General features: G+C 43.0%; 1 protein-coding gene across 6 annotated transcripts in view; it reads left to right on the top strand.

Moving 5' to 3' along the window:
- The window catches only part of LOC141786059 (partitioning defective 3 homolog B-like), a 152,947-nt gene that overhangs the window by 54,622 nt on the left and 78,030 nt on the right, over nucleotides 1-20,295 (top strand). For all 6 annotated transcript variants that reach the window (XM_074664760.1, XM_074664762.1, XM_074664761.1 and 3 more), the window contains 4 exons: nucleotides 1,101-1,229; nucleotides 13,427-13,612; nucleotides 18,334-18,495; nucleotides 18,971-19,045. In XM_074664760.1, the coding sequence (XP_074520861.1) occupies nucleotides 1,101-1,229; nucleotides 13,427-13,612; nucleotides 18,334-18,495; nucleotides 18,971-19,045 (552 nt within the window). The remainder of the gene's footprint in view (nucleotides 1-1,100; nucleotides 1,230-13,426; nucleotides 13,613-18,333; nucleotides 18,496-18,970; nucleotides 19,046-20,295) is intronic.

Here is a 20,295-nt window from a genome sequence, read left to right on the forward strand (position 1 = left end):
CTTTTAAGAGACAAATGATGATGATTATTTATTGGTTTATTATTTTGAATATACGCTATCATTAATATGTAAAGTCCTCATTTATTAATGTATCTCCATAACTGCATGTAATTGTTTTTATTTGATCGAAACTTACTGAAATAAAAAACACATAAATAAGCTACTTTCTTATTTATTTCTATTTTATTTTAACTAGTTTTAAAGGCTAATGTCCCTACATCATTTTAAACCTCTATGTTGAAGTCTCCACAAAAACTGCTCCCCCTGGTGGCTGGCTGCAGTATAGGCAAAAAAAATCCATATCCCCAGTCATTCCAGATGGGCTGTGGTCAAACTTTCTAAAATCAATACATATGGTAGAAATGTTTCTCACGTCTGATTGTTGTGGTGATTTGAAGATATTATTTAGCTGCCTTGTATTCAGGTCCTCTTGTCTCTGCAAAGTTTCATTTTTGTTGGTTATAAGACGTTAAAAACGAGGCTTTACTTCACGATTAACTGTGACTGACAGCTGACATTCTTGTGTATTTTATACTAGCTGCCAATGGCAGCGCCTGCGATGGTGGTATTCTGGCTTCAAAACAATGGTAAATAGTGAAGATACAGTGTCCACTCCATATACAGTCAATGGAGGTGAGACAGAGAAGATAGCAACCAGCTTTAAATTTGCACCTTTAAACCTTTTCTGCACATCAGGCCCTGGAAAGTTTGACGTCTGGCGCTTGTCACAAGCGGCTTGTGACATGTTTTCAAACATGCAAACCTGATTTTTCACGCTTGTGCAGGTCGACTGTCACTGACTGTCATGACTCACTGCTTGTCATGAGCTTAACTTGGCATTTTCAGTCACAGAGGATCACATTAAAGCCGGTTAGGACCAGAGTTCAGTAAACACAACCTGTCCTGAGGTATCCTGCACAAAGACTCTGTTCTAAGGATTTCCAGCCACCAGCATCATCAGCATCCTGTCATCTTTGTTTCTGAAGTCATAAAACTGCAGTTGTGTCTGGAAAAGCATCTCAAGTGTTGTTCTCTGGTTTGTGCCAGTGGCTCACACACTCCGCTTTAATCTGCTCCCCTGTGTGTGTGTTTTCCTTCAGGTGAACGGACTCGACATGACAGGCCGCAGCCAGGAGGAGCTGGTGGCCATGCTGCGCAGCACCAAACAGGGAGAGAGCGTGAGCGTGGTGGTGGCGCGGCAGGAGGACATCTTCCTCCCTCGGGAGCTGGTAAGCCTCCTCTTCTCTTCTCCTCCTCCTCTTATTGTGTCACATTTCCCTCTTTCTGCCTTCAAACGCCACACACAGTCGTGCTAAACAAACACCCCGAGCACGCTCCGGCCCTTCCTGCCCTCCGCTCTGGTTTGTTGACACAGTGATGCGCGAGGAAGTCACACACAGTCCACAGCGGCCTCACTTCGCCGAGCAGGAAGCGTGCCAGCATGTCCGTGCATGTCGACACGCCGCGGGTGTTAAGTGACCGTTTACCTGCAGGTCACAGGCCGGCGTCAGGGCTGTTAAAGTAACATCCATCACTACACACTTACACACACACACACACAGCCAGGTGGCCTGTGAAAGTCACCCGCTCTGCGTAAACGCTGTTTTTCGCCGTCTGTTCTCTCCCCTCTGTCCTCTGCGCTCCTTCTGATTATTCCCTTTCCGTTACTTCAAAGCGCTCAGAAAAAGATGCGCTGGGCCTTTGTAGTGACTGATGCATATTCACACCTCAAGTGGCTGCACACACACTCGTGCACGCAAACTCCTTAACACCTAGTCCTTGATAAAAACTCACTCTCTCACACACACATGCACACACACTCTTTAAACAGCCAAGTTACTGCTTCCGAAAATAGTTTGCCCTCATTAATGGCCCAGCAGTCTTGGCATAACAAGTGCACTTTGAAGAGCCTCTACACTTTTCATCTAACACTTGCTTGTATTTGTGCATTAGAGACTTAAAGAGCGGGAGGAGGGGGAGGAAGAGGGGAGGGGGGAGGGAGAAAGAGAGCCTTCACTCCTGTCTCTGTCGACGCTGTTGAAGTCGTCGGTGCCCCTGTGAGATCTGGCCCCTTATCTCCAGCACAGTCCTCAAACCTCAAAGACGGTTTGATGTCCCCTTAGCACACACTCTCACACACACATATACTTAGAGACACCACACACAGACACTCATGAGGGTCTGCGTCACTGAATTTAGATGTGCAGACCATGGGAAAGAGATGGATTACATAAATACAGTGGGGGAAATAAGTATTGAACGGGTCAACTTTTTTCTTATTACATTTATTTTCAAAGATGCAATACAAACAAAATCTCTACCAGACATTGGTATCAACTAAAATAATCCACACATGAAAATAAATCACAATGTTCAGGTCCATAAATAATGATTATGTGGAATTAAGTACGATAACACAGGAAAAAAGTATTGAACACACCATGGAAAGGCTGAATACTTTGGCAAGGAAATGCACCATACCACCTGAAATCTGTCAGTAATTATTACTTGAACTTTCAATTAGTGCAAACCAACATCAGCTGCTGTTGCTCAGCATCACTGGTTATAGACTTATATCAAAGCACCTAAATATTATTCGGACCATTATTCGCTAGTGGAAAAAGCACCACCTTACCATCAACAGGCCATGCATAGGAGCTCCTGTCAAGATTTCTGACCATGGAGTCAGAAAAATAGTCAGAAGAGTACTCAATGAGCCAAGGACCACCCTGAAAGTGCTCCAGAAAGACTTGGAGGCAGCAGGTATAATTGTTACAGAGAAAACAATAGGCAATGCACTGCACCGCTATGGCCTCTCAAGACTCTATTCCACAAGAAAAGGCATGTTGCTAAACAGCATCTTGACAAGCCTGTAGAATACTGGGAGAATGTTGTCTGGTCAGAGGAGACCAAAATTGAGCTTGTGATTTCTTTTCATGTGTGGATTATTTGAGTTAATCCCAACGTCTGGTAGAAATTTCGTTTGAATTGCATCTTTGTAAATAAATGTGATGAGAAAAACGACGCGTTCAATACTTATATCCCCACTGTAGATGAGAAGAGGTCACACATCTGCTGTTGAATCAAAAAATAAGACACAAACGCTCGCTTAGCATCATGAAAGTGTCAAGTGCAGAAAAAGGTGTGAAGTGCATCCCAAAAAACATATTTTTCCTCCTCCATTTTTATTCTATTTTATTCTATTTTTTTCCTCGCCGGCTTTTAATTGCTGCACTCTGTCCCCCGCTGCTCTTGAGTAGGAAATTGTTGTGGAAATTTATGTGTAGCACCAGCAAGGAGAGGCTCACTACGATTAAGTCGCACAAAAGATGTAATGATGATGGAGACGCATTAAGCCGACGTGGCCATCTGCCATTCCTTGGAAATGCAGTGCGTAGGTGTGTGTCTGCATGTCTGCGTGGGTGCCCATGAATATTTATTCCACTTTTAGGAGGCTGTAAAACCTGCCGCCGCGCACCCGCAGAAGCATGGTGGTATTTGTTAAGAATAACCATCAGATGCAGATCAGCAATTCATTATCGCGGAGTTACATGCAGAGGCTGCTGAGATTAATTGGCTGAAAAACAATTCCGAGTTTTTCCTCGACTAACCTCGCCGCCGCTGCTGCCACAGATAATTAATCCAGCATCACAGTTTTTAGCATAAATCAAGCTCTCCTCTCTTATTTTGAAAGTCTCAGATTAATTCTGATATATTTCCACGATCAGGTGATGAAACCTCTCCTGTGGTTTAATCCTCAAAAGCCTCTCTGAAACTTCTCCTGTGTTACAAAAACTTTGCACTCTTTTAACCTTAAAGCTCATAAACAGGTAAAAGGATTAACAAAATGTGATTAAGCTCGGCTCAATAAATATACTTTCAGCGCTGGTTTTTACATACAAGTGTGTACAGGGCATGACAAAGACTCAGGGGAAGGAATCAGTGGAAAAGGGAAAGATCATTACTCACAGGGTGTGTCGTTGTATCCAAAATAATTAAATTCAACGTCTGACTGAGCCTGAAACTGACACTGAAATAAATAAGTCCTCCTGCAGCTGGAGAGGAAACTATTAGTGGAAATTTACACTGCAAGGAAAAGAGTGTTTCACCTCTTCACAACTTGTTTTGTACACCTGAAATCTGCAGGCTGGCGGCGCCTCGAACTACTACACTGCAAAAAAAGAAAAGTTGAGAGAACTCAAAACTGTAAGGTGACAAACTTCTACAAAATTTTGAATTAAGCTCATAAACTTGACTTTTTGAGAATTTTCTTACTTGTTAGTAAACACATCATTCAATATGGGCTCCTTCTTCTCGGATCAGTATCAGCATCTGCACACACCCACTGCCTCCGACCGCAGCTACATGCACCCTCTAGCCCAGCAACCACCTAGCATTACATTTCTACATGGGAGAGACTTGAGAGCTGTACACCTGACTTGGCATGTTAGCACAAGCTAATCACGAGTATTTGACACATACCTGGTTAGCAGAAAGCTAACTTGCATCTTTCTCTGAGTTCCTGAAAGCAAATGAAAGTCAAGCCAAGCGTCACCCTGGTTTAAGAAAAAGCTTATTTGTTTGGCGTTTGTTTCACTTTGGTTGTGTTTTTCTTCCTTCGTGCTACGTCCACTATCGTAGCTGCTTTGATTAGCTTCCACTTGCGGTCGTCTCTCCACCCAGAAATGTCCTGATACATCAACACATGAACATCCAGGCAGAGGAGAGGGTTTGAGGCCGACACAGATGCTGACACACATGGATAGAGGCCCAGAGGAGACGATTGAGCAGGATTATTCCTGCAAAAGTTGATATTTTATTTTATTTTTTTATGAAAATCCTGCAGACCCGAGCTCTGATTTAATATTTTAATTTGTGTTTACACCTGAAATGATGCGCTTCTAGCGGTAGCAGCAAAGTTTGGCAGCTCTCTGTTATTACTCTGCTTTTTTAGCTATATTTTTATCTTTAATTGTTTCTTTTGCTAATTTTTGCTCAATACTGGACTTTTTTGACAACAACTCATGGATATGTCTGCTGGAAGGAGAGTTTATTCAAGAGAGGAGCTTCTTGCATTACGATGGAGCAAATCTGGAGGACATCACCCTATTCCTGCTGAGATAAAGAAGCCTTTCCGAGGATGTCGTGCTGGTGCAAAGTTAAAGGCCAGGAGATGGAGATACAAGCCCTTTCTTCCTTCAGTCATCATGGGGAATGTCAACTCTCTGCCCAACAAAAAGGATGAACTAGAGATACTGGTGAAGACACAAAATGTATACCGTGAGTGCAGCCTCATGTGCTTTACTGAGACCTGGTTGAATCAAAACATCTCTGATTCCTGTGTGGATATCCCTGGCTTCACGCTGATACGTCTGGACAGAGACACCAAAGCTAGTGGCAAGTCAAAAGGTGGAGGACTGGTTTTATACATCAATCAGAGATGGTGTAATCCTGATCATACTACAGTCAAGGTGAAGATGTGTTCTCCGGACATTGAACTGTTGGCAGTTGGGATGAGGCCATATTACCTTCCCAGAGAATTCAGTCATATAATAACAATCCTCGTGTACATTCCACCCAAAGCAACTGCTGAAGTTCCATGTGATGTTATCCAAGAAACTGTTGCCAGGCTACAGACTCAACATCCTGAGGCTCTCATATTAATATCTGGAGACTTTAACCATGTTAGCCTCTCCTCTCATCTCACTGGATTTAAACAGTTTGTTAATTGCCCAACCAGAGTGAACAGAACACTTGATCTTCTATATGCCAACGTCAAAGATGCATACAGTGCCACTGCATTACCACCACTGGGCAGGTCGGATCACAATCTGGTTTTACTTCAGTCTTGTTACAGACCCTGCGTATTGAGGCAGCATGCAACTACTGTAACAATTAGAAAATGGACACCTGAGGCCAGTGAGGCTCTGAGAGACTGCTTTGAGTGCACAGACTGGAATGTATTGTTAGAAACAGATGAAAATAGTATAGATATTGATAAACAGGTTGACTGTTTTACTGAATACATCAACTTCTGTAAAGACAATATCATACCATCAAAGACTGTACTCCGTTTCCCCAATAACAAACCCTGGATCACAAGTGACATCAAGGATATCCTCAATCAGAAAAAGGAAGCCTTTAGAGATGGCGACAAAGAACGGCTCAAACTGGTGCAAAAAGTGCTGAAGAGGAGATTAAGGGAGGCTAAGGTGAAATATAAAAAGAAAATTGAGAGACAACTACAAAATAATAACATGCGGGAGGTGTGGAGAGGAATCAACAACATCTCTGGATATAACACAAAGACAAGGCAGCCAATTGTGGGTGATGTTGAACGTGCTAATGAATTCAACCAGTTCTTCAACAAGTTTGACACAGCGACCACTTCCTCTTCTACTGCTGCTCCTTCTACACATCTGTGTCTCTCCACCACTCCTCCTACATCCCCTCTTACACCTGTGCCTCTTCAACCGTCACCGTCTGTCACAGCTTTAGGAGTGAGGTTAGAGTTAGGAAGACTGTGCTCAGGGAAGGCTGCTGGTCCAGATGGTGTGTGTCCAAGACTGCTTAAGGACTGTGCTGCCCAATTGTGTGAACCCCTTCAGAGGATCTTCAACCTGAGTCTACAGTTGGGTCAGGTCCCGGCTCTGTGGAAAACATCTTGTATTGTGCCGGTACCAAAACTCAAATGCCCAGCTGAACTCAACGACTACAGACCAGTTGCCCTCACCTCACATGTTATGAAAACCTTTGAGAGGCTGCTTTTACGTCTGTTGAGACTTGAGGTCAAAGACACACTAGAACCTCTGCAGTTTGCATATAGAAATCATATTGGAGTGGATGATGCAGTTACATACATGCTCCACCGTGCCCTGTGCTATCTAGAAGAACCTGGCACCTATGTAAGAATTATGTTCTTTGATTTTTCAAGTGCATTTAACACCATCCAGCCCATGATATTGAGAGATAAGCTCAAAGACATAGGAGTGAACCCATCCTTTGTCTCCTGGATCACAGACTATCTCACAGAGAGGCCACAGTTTGTCAGGTTGGGAAACTGCGTCTCTGGGACGGTCATGAGCAGCACGGGGGCTCCACAAGGAACTGTTCTGGCTCCATTCCTATTCACACTTTATACTGCAGACTTCAAATACAACTCTGAGTCCTGCCACATCCAAAAATACTCCGATGACACTGCTATTGTGGCGTGTATCCAAAATGGACAGGAATCTGAATACAGGGATCTGATAAAAGCTTTCTGTGACTGGAGTCATAGAAATTGTCTCCTACTGAACACCTCAAAAACAAAGGAAATGATTGTGGATTTCCGAAAGTCTGGGCTCTGCCATCAGCCAGTTAACATCCATGGGGTGGACGTGGAGGTGGTGCCAACCTACAAATATCTTGGTGTACATCTGGACAACAAGTTGGACTGGTCCCTTAATACAGATGCACTCTTTAAGAAGGGGCAGAGCCGTCTCTTTTTCTTAAGGAAGCTCAGATCAATTGATGTCTGTGGAAAGCTGCTGCAGATGTTTTATCAGTCCGTGGTAGCCAGTGCTTTGTTTTATGGTGCAGTCTGCTGGGGAAATAGTTTAAAGCAGAAGGACAAGAGGCGACTGGAAAAACTGGTGAAGAGAGCTAGCTCTGTGGTTGGATCCAGTTTGGACTCACTGGAGGCTGTGGTGGAAAGGTATACACAGAAGAAAGTGGAGGCCATCATCCGTCACTCTGATCACCCACTTCACAACATCATAGTCCAGAGGATCAGCAGCAGGGGACGCCTTACCTCTGTGCGCTGCAGGACCGAGAGGTACCGAAGATCATTCCTCCCTGCAGCCATCAGAGTGTACAATTCTCTGCTTGGAAGAGTGCCCAAACAACTTGAATTTCCCTCCGGGGATTAATAAAGTATGACTTATCTTATCTTAACTGGAAGTTGCAGTAACTCGTATTTTCACATTGTAATAACTCAAAATCTTAACTTTTAGCAACGTACCATCAGTTAGTTACTTGTTTTTTTCACACTTTCTAAATTAAATTCTTTACTTCTATCAACTGACTGAAAGTTGGTGTTCACATTACAATAACTTAAGGGAATTTACTTACTGTATGTTGCTGTAACTTTTAATTCAACGGTCCAAAAAAAAAAAGAGTTATCTTTTAGGAGCTGTTAGGAGGTCAGGAGGATCTGGGAGGGCAATGGCTTCTTCTACTACAGGGATAGTATCTCATCCTCTAGAGAGGACACCCACAGTGGGACCCACCTTCTGATTCTCCTCTTGGTCAGTGGCCTTGTAATGACAGACAGAAAAAGACAAACAAATGTTAAACAATATTTTCTTTCCACGGTACGTCTCTATATTTAGAGGCGAAGCAGCAGGTCGCACAGTCTGCGGTTGGAGCTGCCTGCTCTGTCTTGTTTCTGTCTTGTCCTAAACGTGCAGATGTTAAATTTGTCTAAGTGTCATCATTACAGCAGAGCATGAAAAGTCAGTTAATGCTGTGAAAACAGTTTAAGGTTAGCATCAAGAGCTACAGCTACTGTCTCAGCTGCTCTGGTTGTATTAGAGTCGTGACAAGTGTAACTAACTAATCCAACTTAAGAAATGAAGTTTCAGTAACTCTGCAATGTCTTTTAAAGCAGACATGTAGCTAAGTTTCAGCTAGTTTAGCTAAGCTAGTTTCAAACCCTTACAACTGGAAACACTGTTTTGGGCCCAAAAATGTAAGCTAGCTTTTTTACGGTGTATTAATCTGTTTCTTATGCCCAACATTTCATCCTCTCCTCCTGTACTCCTGTCTTTTTATCCCTTTTGTTCAAGCAAAGAGGACTTTTAGAGGAAGCAGCTGAACTGCTGATTGATTAGCTTGAATAGAGCGGGTATTGATGTCTCAGCGTGCTCTCATTCAGCCAAAAGAGCAACAATAAAGCTGCAAATTAGCCACATTATTAGGCTACAGAAGCGGAGCGTGTTCTCACTCGTGTCCCGTCCTCTCGGACTCTCTGTGAGTAATTAAAAGTGAGAACTTCTCATCAGTCTTGTCAGCGTCTCTCCAGCATCTCTCTTCATTGTTCCACAGATTCTTTGTGATGTGGGGAGTGTTTGTTTGAGAAGCGACGCAGAGTTATGAGTTTGCCAAGGACAGGATGGAGGGTCACTCTGCACATGTCTGACCCCCTCAGCGGGCCGCAGAGCCCACGCCACCTCACAGGAAGAGGGTCAGCGTGCAGAAAGTGCAGAAAGTGACTTTGCTTTACCCACTTCTTTCCAAACGCACTGAGTTATCCCTCAATCAGTCATTTCGCTTCCTTTTCTCTTCGCCGCGCGCCAAAGGTGTAAAGCGACAAAGATGCAGACATTAAGGCGATTAATTGGCAGCTCTGCCGAGGACGCCAAGATCTCATCTTAATTGAATGTCGCTCTCACCGTTAATCCCGCCGCTTTGAAACCCCCCATTTAGAAATCCTCAATGACAAAAGGCTCTGTGTAATCACTGTGTATCAGCCCCCCGTTCCCTCCTCCTCCTCCTCTTCCTCGCCACCCAGCCTGGGGAGAGGAAAAAGCGGCTTTTTGTCTCCTCATTTGGTTGAAGAGGGTGGTCTCTCTGCTGGCTAAAAGCTTGTTAAAGAGCCGTCGCTGAGGGCTAACGCTGGAGGGAGGGAGGGAGGGGTCGCGGAGTGGAGCCAAGGGGTCTCAGACACCCTGGGGACGCAATCTGCCCCTAAGGTAAAAGCTTTAGCGGGGAGACTGGAGTGTGTGTGTGTGTGTGTGTGTGTGTGTGGGAGTCAGTTTGTTGTGTAAATAGATGTGAATCAAAGAAAGAGCTTCTGTTTGTCAGACTTCCCTGTTTCATAACTTTCCAATCTCACTCCCAGCGCTCTGATTAAGCCCGCCTTCACCTCCTGTGTTATTGCAGCTCCATCACGGAGGTATTTAAAACCTCCCAGGTTGCCACCTGAGCCTTCTCAAGTGTCTGTGCAGCAGGAAGTGGTGGATTGTCTTTGTAATTCCTCTTGGTTTTGAGTTACGGCGCTCTGAAAGTCCTTGTTGATAAAAATAAGCCTGACTCAAAGTCCTGGTGTTGAAAATAGAAATAGATGACTTTCTAGGGAAGAAGTTTGCGCCACTTTCTGATGAGAATCAGTAGAGGATTGAAAAGTAGGTCTTTGACTTGTCTCTTTACACGCTTTCTAACCAGAGGTGTCAAGCAATGAAGTAGAAATACTTTATTACCTTACTTAGGTAAACATTTTGGGTATCTATATTTTACTGGAGTAGCTTACTTTTTACTTATACTCTTTACATTTTCAGACAAATCTCTGTACTTTCTCCCTACATTTTTCAAAATAGCCTTTTTACTCCCATTTGATTTTGGCTTGTTTTCATTCCAGCCTGTCATTTGAAACAAAAATCAACACAAACACACACAAAAAATTAAAACCTATCCAGATAAATCTAACTACAGCATTTATTTAACCACAGCGAGGTGCATCATGATGATCATTTAGCATGAAGAAGACCCAGTGCCGGGCTCTGCTGACACAAAACAGGAAACAGCACCTACTAAGTATCGTGGATCTAATGGGAAAAACATAATAACTATTCAGAAAATTATCCACAGTAACCTTAAATTACTTGTGCTTTGGTCTGGCACTACTTGGAAAATAAAATTAAATCGACTTACATGGGGTGAAACACAGCAGGTGTTGTGATAGTGTCTAAATAAAGTAATCAAACATTTTGGCTAGCCTCGATTAGTCTGAACAAGGGGTGCACCGATCACAATTTTTTGGCCGATCACCCATCTCTAAAAAGGCTGACCTGCCCATACCAATTTGGGCTGATAACGATTTTAATTCTTTATTTTTTGTGACCAACAGCATATACCTTTGATGTTCCCAATCTTATTATATTGAAAATCATTGAACAATACCTGTGAATAGGGATGGGTACCTAATTAGCTTTTTTTATTGGTACCAACCAAATTCTGTCAAAAGTACCAGGTACCGATTCAAGTGAAACCAAAAGGTACCACATTAAGGTACCTAAATGCATCTCTCTGACTGTGAGGGAGTGGAAGACTAGGCGATTTTCCACGCTGAAAATGAACACAGCATTTCAAGGTTATATACTGAAGAATAAACATGTTAAATTGAATTTTTTTTATATTTTATTATCAAACAAATTGATATTTTTTACCACATAAACACAAAAAAAGTACCAAAAATTGGTACCGTTGAGTACCAGTACTGATCGCCAGGTACCAGGCATAGGTACCGTATCGTTTCAAATGTGAAAGGTACTCATACCTACATGTGAAACAATAAAATCTTTATGTTTTAACTTAAACAACCATTTAAGTGTTCTGAGTTTTAGGTCTTGAGCAAAAAGCAACAAAGGCTGGCTGTCACATCTTTTCTGGAGGTTTATAAGATCAGTTTCATATGTAAGGATGGGCCGATTGCTGATCCCCCAAAATTAAGGGAATCAGCAATCAGCCCATCAGCTGACCTATTGATCGGTGCATGTCTAGTTTGAGGTGATCTAGCCTGTGTTTAGTAGGACCCTACTGTTCAACAACAGCTGCTCCAAATTTTTCAACTTTGACTTTTAACAAAATTTTACTGTCACTAGCTTTTGACCTTAATGGCATTTGTCCCCCTGACATTACTTTTATACTTTAAGTAGTTTTGAAAGCAGTACTTTTACGCTTTTGCTTCAGTAAAAAAGTAGAGTTGAAACTTCGACTTCTGCAAAAGTCTTTTTTAACCCTACTATCTATACTTCTACTTGAGTATTGGATGTGAAGACTTTTGACCCTTCTGTTTCTAACATACATGACGTCACCCTGACTGTAATATCCACTGTGCTTTAATTAGTCGTCGCTCAGCCGGCGTCTGTCTTCAATGCAAAATGACTAAACACATTGAGCTGCACCACTTCCCTTTGACTGTCTTGACTCTGACGCAGACACCTTCCAGGTTCATCTCCGTCACTGGGACTCTGACTCACTCCCTGGCACCGAGCGCCTCTCCGGGCCTCAAGGCTTTAACAGCCCGTTGTTTTAATTAAGCGCCTCGACGAGGCAAGAGCTGATGGAGGGAGGCAGGATCACAGTGAAGTCGAAAAAGTGCGAGCGCCCACCACATTACACTGGAGGACATTTTGACTCCCACATCCTTCAGAGCCGTGCCAAGAAGAGAGGAAACGTGAACATGGCTTTCTGGATTCATTGGCGGGTGAGGCGCCTGATGTAAGCCTCAGCAATCCTGGCGTTGGTACACAAATCTGTAAAGCTCTGCTGCTGGTAAAGCTGGTGTATACATTCTCCTTTCGACCTACATGCTGAGATTATAATCTCCATTTAGGAAGGTATTGTGCTTTTAGCTGCAGTTGCATTGTTCTCTGTCAGTATGGAGAGCAAAAGCAGGCAGGAACCAACCAGGAGAGGAGTTTCTGACGTGTGAATCTGTGCATACGCTCTCTTAACCCTCCATCCTCCTCTTCAAAGAACAATAAAGCTGCAGAGAGCCGGTGCGGAGGCCCGTCTTCTCCCTGGGTGACTGAACCTGGCATTTTTCCCTCCTCGCACTCCATTTATGCCACCCTCTAATGACAGACATTTTCCTCTTCCCCTGCTCTCGCCTGTTCTCGCCTTTTGTCTCCCTCCTCCATCTTATTTTTCGCTGGTCATTTTCTCCACATTAGATGGCAGTGGGTGGGTGAAAGATGTAGATGGAGACCTGCGGAAAGCAGCGCTCGAAGTGGAAGTCGGAGGAGGAGGAGAAGGAGAGACGTACAGTGAGATTGAGAGATTATGGTGAAATGTAAAGAGGGAGGAGGTGGAGTGTGAATGAGAGGAGCGGGTATACCTCGGGGAAGGGTTATTACTTTTAAATGCTCCTCTGCGCCTCCATCTCTCCCCCTCCTTTCCTCCCTCTTCCTCCCCCACTGTGCTGCAGGAAGAGGTATGAAAAGGTTATTATGTTTCCTTTAGAAATAGCTTGCTCCCCGTCTGCGCCTTTCATCTCCAAATGGAATAACCTCTCTACAGTCGCTTTCTTCTTCCCCTCACTACACCTCCATCTCTCTGTCTGCTACACAACACCTGCTCCTCTCCTCCTCTTCTTTCTCTTACTCTCCTTTCCCTCCCTGCAGCCGTCTTCCATCTGACTTTTTAATCCTCTCCTCCGTCCTTTTTTCCTCCTGTGCTGTATGAGCAGGCATTATCAGGCAGTGCATTAGATACGCTGCTCCCTCCTCAATCGTCAGCCATCATACACAGCAGTTATTATGTAAAGTAGGTATTAGGTGTTTGTGTGAACAGGCTTTGCAGCTTTTAGCAGAGCACTCTGAGGAAACTTCAGTGAAAGTCTGGAACAGGACTTAAATAAATCTGCTGTCGTCTTGTGTTTCAGAAAGGTGAGGAGGCAAGCAGCCTGGTGTACGAGGACGGGAGGGAGCAGCTCATGTACGAGGTGCCGCTGAACGAGTCGGGATCTGCAGGCCTCGGGGTCAGCCTGAAGGGGAACAAGTCGAGAGAGACAGGGGAAGACTTGGGGATCTTCATCAAGTCTATCATCCACGGAGGAGCCGCTTATAAGGTACAGGAAGCTCAGAGCAAGGTGTTGGAATCAGGTTTTTCTTTGTTTATTTTTAAGAAAAAATGAATTAATAAATGAATAAAAGAAAGAAAAAAATGGTAAAAAAAAAGGAATCAGGCTTTTCTTTTTTTATTTTAGAGAAAAAATAAAAAAATAGAAAATTAAAAAAGAAGGAAATAAAAGGATTTTGTTTTTTGTTTTTTCTTTAAAGAAAAAAAAATAAGAAGGAAAAAAAGGGGAAAAAAGGAATCAGTTTTTTTATTTTTTTATTTTTAATAAAAAGTAAAAAAGAAAAAAAGAAGGAAAAAAGGGGCGAAAAGGAATCAGGCTTTTCTTTTTTATTTTTAAGAAAAAATAAATTAAAAAAGGAAAAAAAAGAATCTGTTTCCTTTTTAAGAAAAAAAGATAATTAAAAAAATAAGAAGGAAAAAGGGAAAAAAAGGAATCTGGTTATTATTTTTAATTTTAAGAAAAAGTAAAAAAAAAAAATTAAAAAAAGAAGGAAAAAGGGGGAAAAGGATTAAGGCTTTTCTTTTTTATTTTTAAGAAAAAAAAAATAATAAAAAAAGAAGAAAAATAAAGGAAAAAAAGGGGGATAAGGCTTTTCTTGCTTCAGTCCAAAGAACTTATCTGCAGGTTTGATAAAAATGTGCAAAAGGAGCTAGAGTGACACACACCTGATCAAAACATAAAGACCAGTTGGAAAAGAACTTTACATTTTGCACTGTTGGATCTGAAAAAAGTTTCGAAGTAGAGTTCCAAAATGCAAAAACAGAATTGGGGGTGATGTCTGCCATTCATCATCTGATCAAAAGTTCAAGAACAGGGACTTCAAAGATCCTGCACTGGGAAATAAACTTGTTGTCTCACTCCCATTTCTTCTTCCTGCATTTTGAAACTCTACTTAGAGCCTTCTTAAGACCCAACTGTGCAAAAAGTAATTTTTTGCACATTTCAACTGGTCTTGAAATTTTGATCACGTGTGTTTTACCATTAGATGCAGAAACAAAGGTAAAAAAAGAAATAAAAGCCGTGCATGTTGGATGTCTCATGTCTAATTTAGATGTGAAGATTTCTTTGTAGTCATAAAATGTCTCATCAGTCATTTACTTTCAAAGAACTCCTGAAAAATACATCAGAACAGAGACTGCACCAATTCCTCGTACACAAAAGTTACCATCACTCCTGCTTCATTTGTTCCCTCCTTCCTCTGCGTCTCTCGCACCTCCGTCTCATTTCCTGTCTGTTTTCCTCCCCTCAACCTCTAACCCCGGTTGACCTGGCTCGGCCTTGTCTCATCAGCACTGCAGCCGTCTTATCTATATCACTCAGCGCTCACTTCAGCCAGCGAGTGCAGGAAAGAGAAACATCCCATTTCAGCACTTTAGAGATTCCTCCACTTGGCCTGGATACCTCGCCCCCTTTGACACGTCACATCTCTGCTGCACCGTCTCCTCTGCATACAGTATGGCGTTACAGATAAAACGGCTGGTTTTGGAGCAGGGCGGGCAGAAAGAGCCTTCAGAAGTGGTTTTCAGACAGCTGCTGATGTGATAGCACCCCGGCAGAATAGCCCAGTAAGATCTCCAGCTGGCTGCGAAACAGGTTTCTGGGACAAGATACCACATAAGAGGGAGACGGAGAAGAGACAGACAGTGCTGAGGGGAAATCTGAGGGAGAAAATGATTGGGATCCAACAATAGAGAGATGGAAAGAGGCGGAATAAGAGGAGAAATTGAAAAGTGGAGAGACTCAGCAGGAGCACAATACATCAGGGTGTCTGTCTGCGTCTGACTGTCTCCTCCTCCATCTTGATGCATGCTAATGCAAAGCAGCTAAGGAGTCTGATGAGACTGTGCAGAGCCAGGCTGGTACGAAGAAGAGCCAGGCGTCCCCTGAGTCTGACTGACACACACACACACACAAAGAGGGAGGAGACGAGGAAGAGTCATGGAGAGATCTAACCTATTTCCATTAAAAGACTTTTGGCTGCTGTCAGGGCCCGCGGCCTCGATTATCGCAGAAAAACGCTCCTTGACTTTATCCCTGATCCTGTCTCACCATCCTATCAAAGCGAGCGCTGAAGAAAACAAATTAAAATTACATGTAGCGTGGTGCTGCGCACATGGAGAGCTGAGATGTTAATAGGGAATTTTATAGACATCCGCTTTTTTTGGCACAAGCATCAATTTTTGATGCCATCCTTGAGATTTGAGGCAGCGTGTGTTAAGACGAGCACATTTCTCCACCCTGAGTGTGTGTTTGTGTGTGTGTGAGAGGTCAGCCTGGTTGGTGCCTTGTTAATGAGCTGAGGTCAAAGGTCAGGAGTGGCCGTAACGCACAGATCATGACTCCACACGCTCACAAAGAGACTCCTCATGGCATGGCAGGCTCCTCTCCCTCCTCCCTCCTTCCTCCAGGGCTCTATATTCACTGTTGCCTCTCTATGAGAGGCTGCTATTTAAAACACTTAGAAGTGATTTAGTGCCCACGGAGGCTATTCCATTAGCTGCTCTGTGTATTTATCATGGCTCTCCCACTCTCTCTAGATTGCTAACTCTACAATTTTCCTGCCGTCCGCCTTCTTTCATTTTCTACTTCACTTTCTCTCACATACACACAATTCCCGCCTCTGCCCATTCCTCTTCATCTCTCTCCTCTCCTCTTAGAGCTTTATTACTGACCACTCTGTGTCTTATTTTACAGCTTTTGCTACTCTTCTCTTTTTCCCGCCAAGCGTGTGCTATAGGCTTTAACACTTGTTCTCAGGGATTGAAGTTCTGCGTCACAATGACGGATTTCAATATCAATCAGAGGAAAAGTGGAGCAGACTGCTGTTTTTAATGTTTGTAACAGAAGTGTAGTTTTGTGTCTGCGTTAGGTTCGGGTGTGTAATTTGTTTACCCGACCAAAGAAAAAAATACCTCGGAAAAATAAGCGTAAATATGATCGTAAACATAATCGTAATCGTAAACACTATTAAAGTTTTAGCGCCTCCAGGCAGAGCTGACACTATCCATTAGAAACACATAACAAGACAACAGGTGATACAACATGTTACCCACAGAGCACCATGCGACATGAGTCTGGACCGTTTGTCAACACAATTCCTACTTGGCATATTAGCTCAACAAGCTAGCACTAGTTTACTTATTTACTTATGTTTTTTTGACGACCCAGTGGGTCAAATATGTGCCCTAAAAATAATGTCAATTATGCCTCAAAGTTATGCCCAGGGAATCCACAAAGTATCCAGCCACAGCTCAGTAAATAGGATTAGCTCCAACTGGAGTAAGAACAATAAAATAAAGGATTATAAATATATTCCTGATCCTAATCCACACTTTAATTGGAGATTATCAGCACCAATACAGTTTATTTTGAAATTCTACTTCTTAGCTTCCCGATTGACCAATTTCTGTGATTAATTTTGTAGTGGTGGTCGACACCGGAGCCCAACTGTCAGACAGAAAAAGGACAGAGCAGAAGAAAGTTTAAAAGGAGAGAGATAGAGCACGAGCTAAAGGCTAACACAGGAGCTAAACTGTTTGCGATAATGTTCATTCCAACCCACAGTCAGCAGTTATTCTGCAGTGGTCTGTTCAAACTTGAGAGTCTATCAATAAAATGAAGAGTGAGGTTAGCTCTACTTGGTAGATGACTGGCAGCACATAACCAGGATTTACTGATGTTACATATTACAGACATGTCTTAGAGCACCGGGCTGCCGATAGCACTACATATGGCTAGCTACTGACATTTGGTACAAACTCAGAACATTTGCTTGTTGTCATGTTTCAAACATCAGCCCTATGTAACTGTACTGATAACTACCTTACCTCATCGCTTTGTATCTGGTGAAATGTTGACTTTGCCTCTTAAGATCTAGCGTCCACATATGTGAACATTTCATTTCTAGCTTTCAGACCCATGATACTTCATTTTTTAAAACTTTGACCTATCCACATTTAGGGACACTGCCCACATCATTTTTTGGTGAAATCACAACATTACACCTGTTTCAGTGAAAAAAACCCAACATATTTAAGTATAATAACACTACTAAAAAACAATCAATACAGATCTCATAACACAAATAATGTAACTTCCTGTACAATATGAGGTCTTACTTATCCCAAATAGCAAGGAGAGACAAAATTTCACACCAGACAAAAGCTTGGGTCTTAAGAGGTTAAAAAAAAAATAAATTCCAAAACAAACACACACCTGGTTAAAAAGCACATCTTTATAACAGTGTGTGTGAGACTCCGGGCCAGAAGGTGGCGCTGCAGTCCAGTTATAACAGATCCTCCTTTTCCCACCTTTAAAAATATATGCAATAAATTTTCTTCTGTTTTTGAAATACTACTTTTCATGTGTTCCTCCAGTCTAAAGTCTGATGTGGTCTTACTCTAACTTCAGGAACTGGTTTGAGGGTCTGTCTGAAGGTCGAGAACAGACAGCTTCTTATTCTACCATCATAATTAGTATAAAACAAGGTCTTCATTTATCATAATCTAATCTCAAAATGCCCTAAAATGCTTCATTTTAATAGAAGAATATCTAGATTTTTCCTCTGGAGGACATTCCTTCAGACTTTTCTAAACTTTATCTCATGAAAAGTTTTATAGAGAACACCTGTTTCTTTCTGTCACTCTATACTCTAAAAATGTGTTGACAATTTTAGTAAATTTTTTAATATGTGTCTTCTCTTCCAACAGGACGGTCGATTGAGTGTGAATGACCAGCTTGTTGCAGTCAACGGCGAGTCCCTGGTTGGACGCTCGAACCACGCCGCCATGGAGACGCTGCGGCGCTCCATGTCATCAGAGGGGAACACCAGAGGCACCATCCAGCTCGTGGTGCTCCGAGCCCCTCGACAGGTATCACCTCCTGACGCCGGCCTCTCCACCACCACTTTACAACATGTTTCACATGAGTCTCGGGTGTAAATCAGGCCCTCGGTGTCTGAAAACAACATTAGCTGTGCTGAATGACAGTTTGAGGCCACGACTGTGCTCGAATGTCGTTTAAAGTCTTTAAGAAGGAGGCGAGGTTTATATCAGAGGATTGGCAGGGATCACGACTCCTCTTTCTTTTTGCGCTCAGCAGAAATCCAGCGACAGAATACGATTACACACATTGTGAATCAGAGCACAAGAGGAATTAAACATTAAAAACAAGTCTGGGGTGGAATCGCTGAATAAAATAATGAATTTATAGCTTCAGATCTTACAATATGTGGGGCAGCTTGATGAAATTTGTAGTTTGTTTGGATGATTTAGGGAATACATAACGTTATAGAGTCTGAGATATTACATAGCATCATTTATAACCCGGATTTGTGCTTTTTTTCAGACTGGAAGTGCCAATCCTCAATCGACAGCTACAAACGGACCTCAACCATCCAGCCAAATCGCCACCAGCAATCAGGTACGGATGAGCGACGCCTCTCATCATCAGCAGCCGCCCCCCCCTCTGCGCTCCTCCTCTCTCCTCCCCACCCTGAGGAGACGAGCGTCCGAGCCGCTGCCTCACAGCCACAGGCAGCGCTTCACGCAGAGGCCGGGGGAAACGCACACACGTTACACCTACGGCCTCCACATGAGGGAGCGGCAGAGCGGGTACAGGTTTGGGTTTGCGCAGAGGGACGCTGAGTGCAGCGACGATGACGAAGGGCGGGAAACTCCTGTTTCCAGATATGAGTTTGGGTTTGTGTCGCACAGCCACACGCTGAGCAACTTTGATGACAACTCAAACAGACGCTGCCAGACATTCGTAGACATACACGGACACACAAGGCTAGATAACATGTATGTTGACGCGCATGATCGCAGGTCCAGACATGCACGCAGCCGTACGCTGGATGCCATCCACACACAAGACAGACGTCACGGTAACACATACACAGAAAACATCCGAGCCATGGCGGGGCAGATGTACCCACCCTCACACACCAGGATACACTCGCCAAGTCCTAACAGGAACACACACAGATACTCAGACGCACACATGTACAACTACACACACAACCGCGCACTGAGCAGACAGCATCACATCCAGCTCTCAGGTGGATTCTGAGCTAGAAAACATCATTAAGTGACTTTTTATGCAAAAGAAGTCGCTTCTTTTAGTGACTCAGATCAGGGAATTTTATCATTAAGTCAAAGAAAGGGAGATAATACAATAATAAGTGCTGCAGACTATTATTTATGCCTTACAGGTGCTTTAAATACGTGCATAAAAGCCATTTCTGAAAGTATACCTCAGTTTGCGAACAATTCAACAAATTAAAAGTATCGTTTAGCTTTTGAGACTATTTTTTAATCACATTATGAGAATAAATCCTATTAATGAAGTGCAGCGTGGCTATAAGTGCAGAAAAACTTTTAAAGTCTGAATAACCTGTTTTTTTCCTCTTTGCATCACAGTGTAAATACAGTATCCTGATTGATGCTGTGTTAGCGCATTAATCGGGCTGAAAGCCTCCACCTCCCTCCGCCAACGCCACCAACTCACACAAAATTAACTTTTTAAAATATTACCCATAAACCCAGCGCAGCACTAAATTCCTCACTGCCTGCTTTCTGTCACATTTGTTCAAACTCTCTAATTAGCTGCAGCTCTGATTCATTTCTCCTCCGAGCACTGTGAAGCCTTTTTTTCCTCTTTCCTGTAAAGTT

This window comes from Halichoeres trimaculatus, unplaced genomic scaffold, assembly GCF_033239565.1.
Source record: "Halichoeres trimaculatus isolate MK-OKI-2021-1 unplaced genomic scaffold, fHalTri1.1 fHalTri1_scaffold_24, whole genome shotgun sequence".
Classification (NCBI taxonomy): Eukaryota; Metazoa; Chordata; class Actinopteri; order Labriformes; family Labridae; genus Halichoeres; species Halichoeres trimaculatus.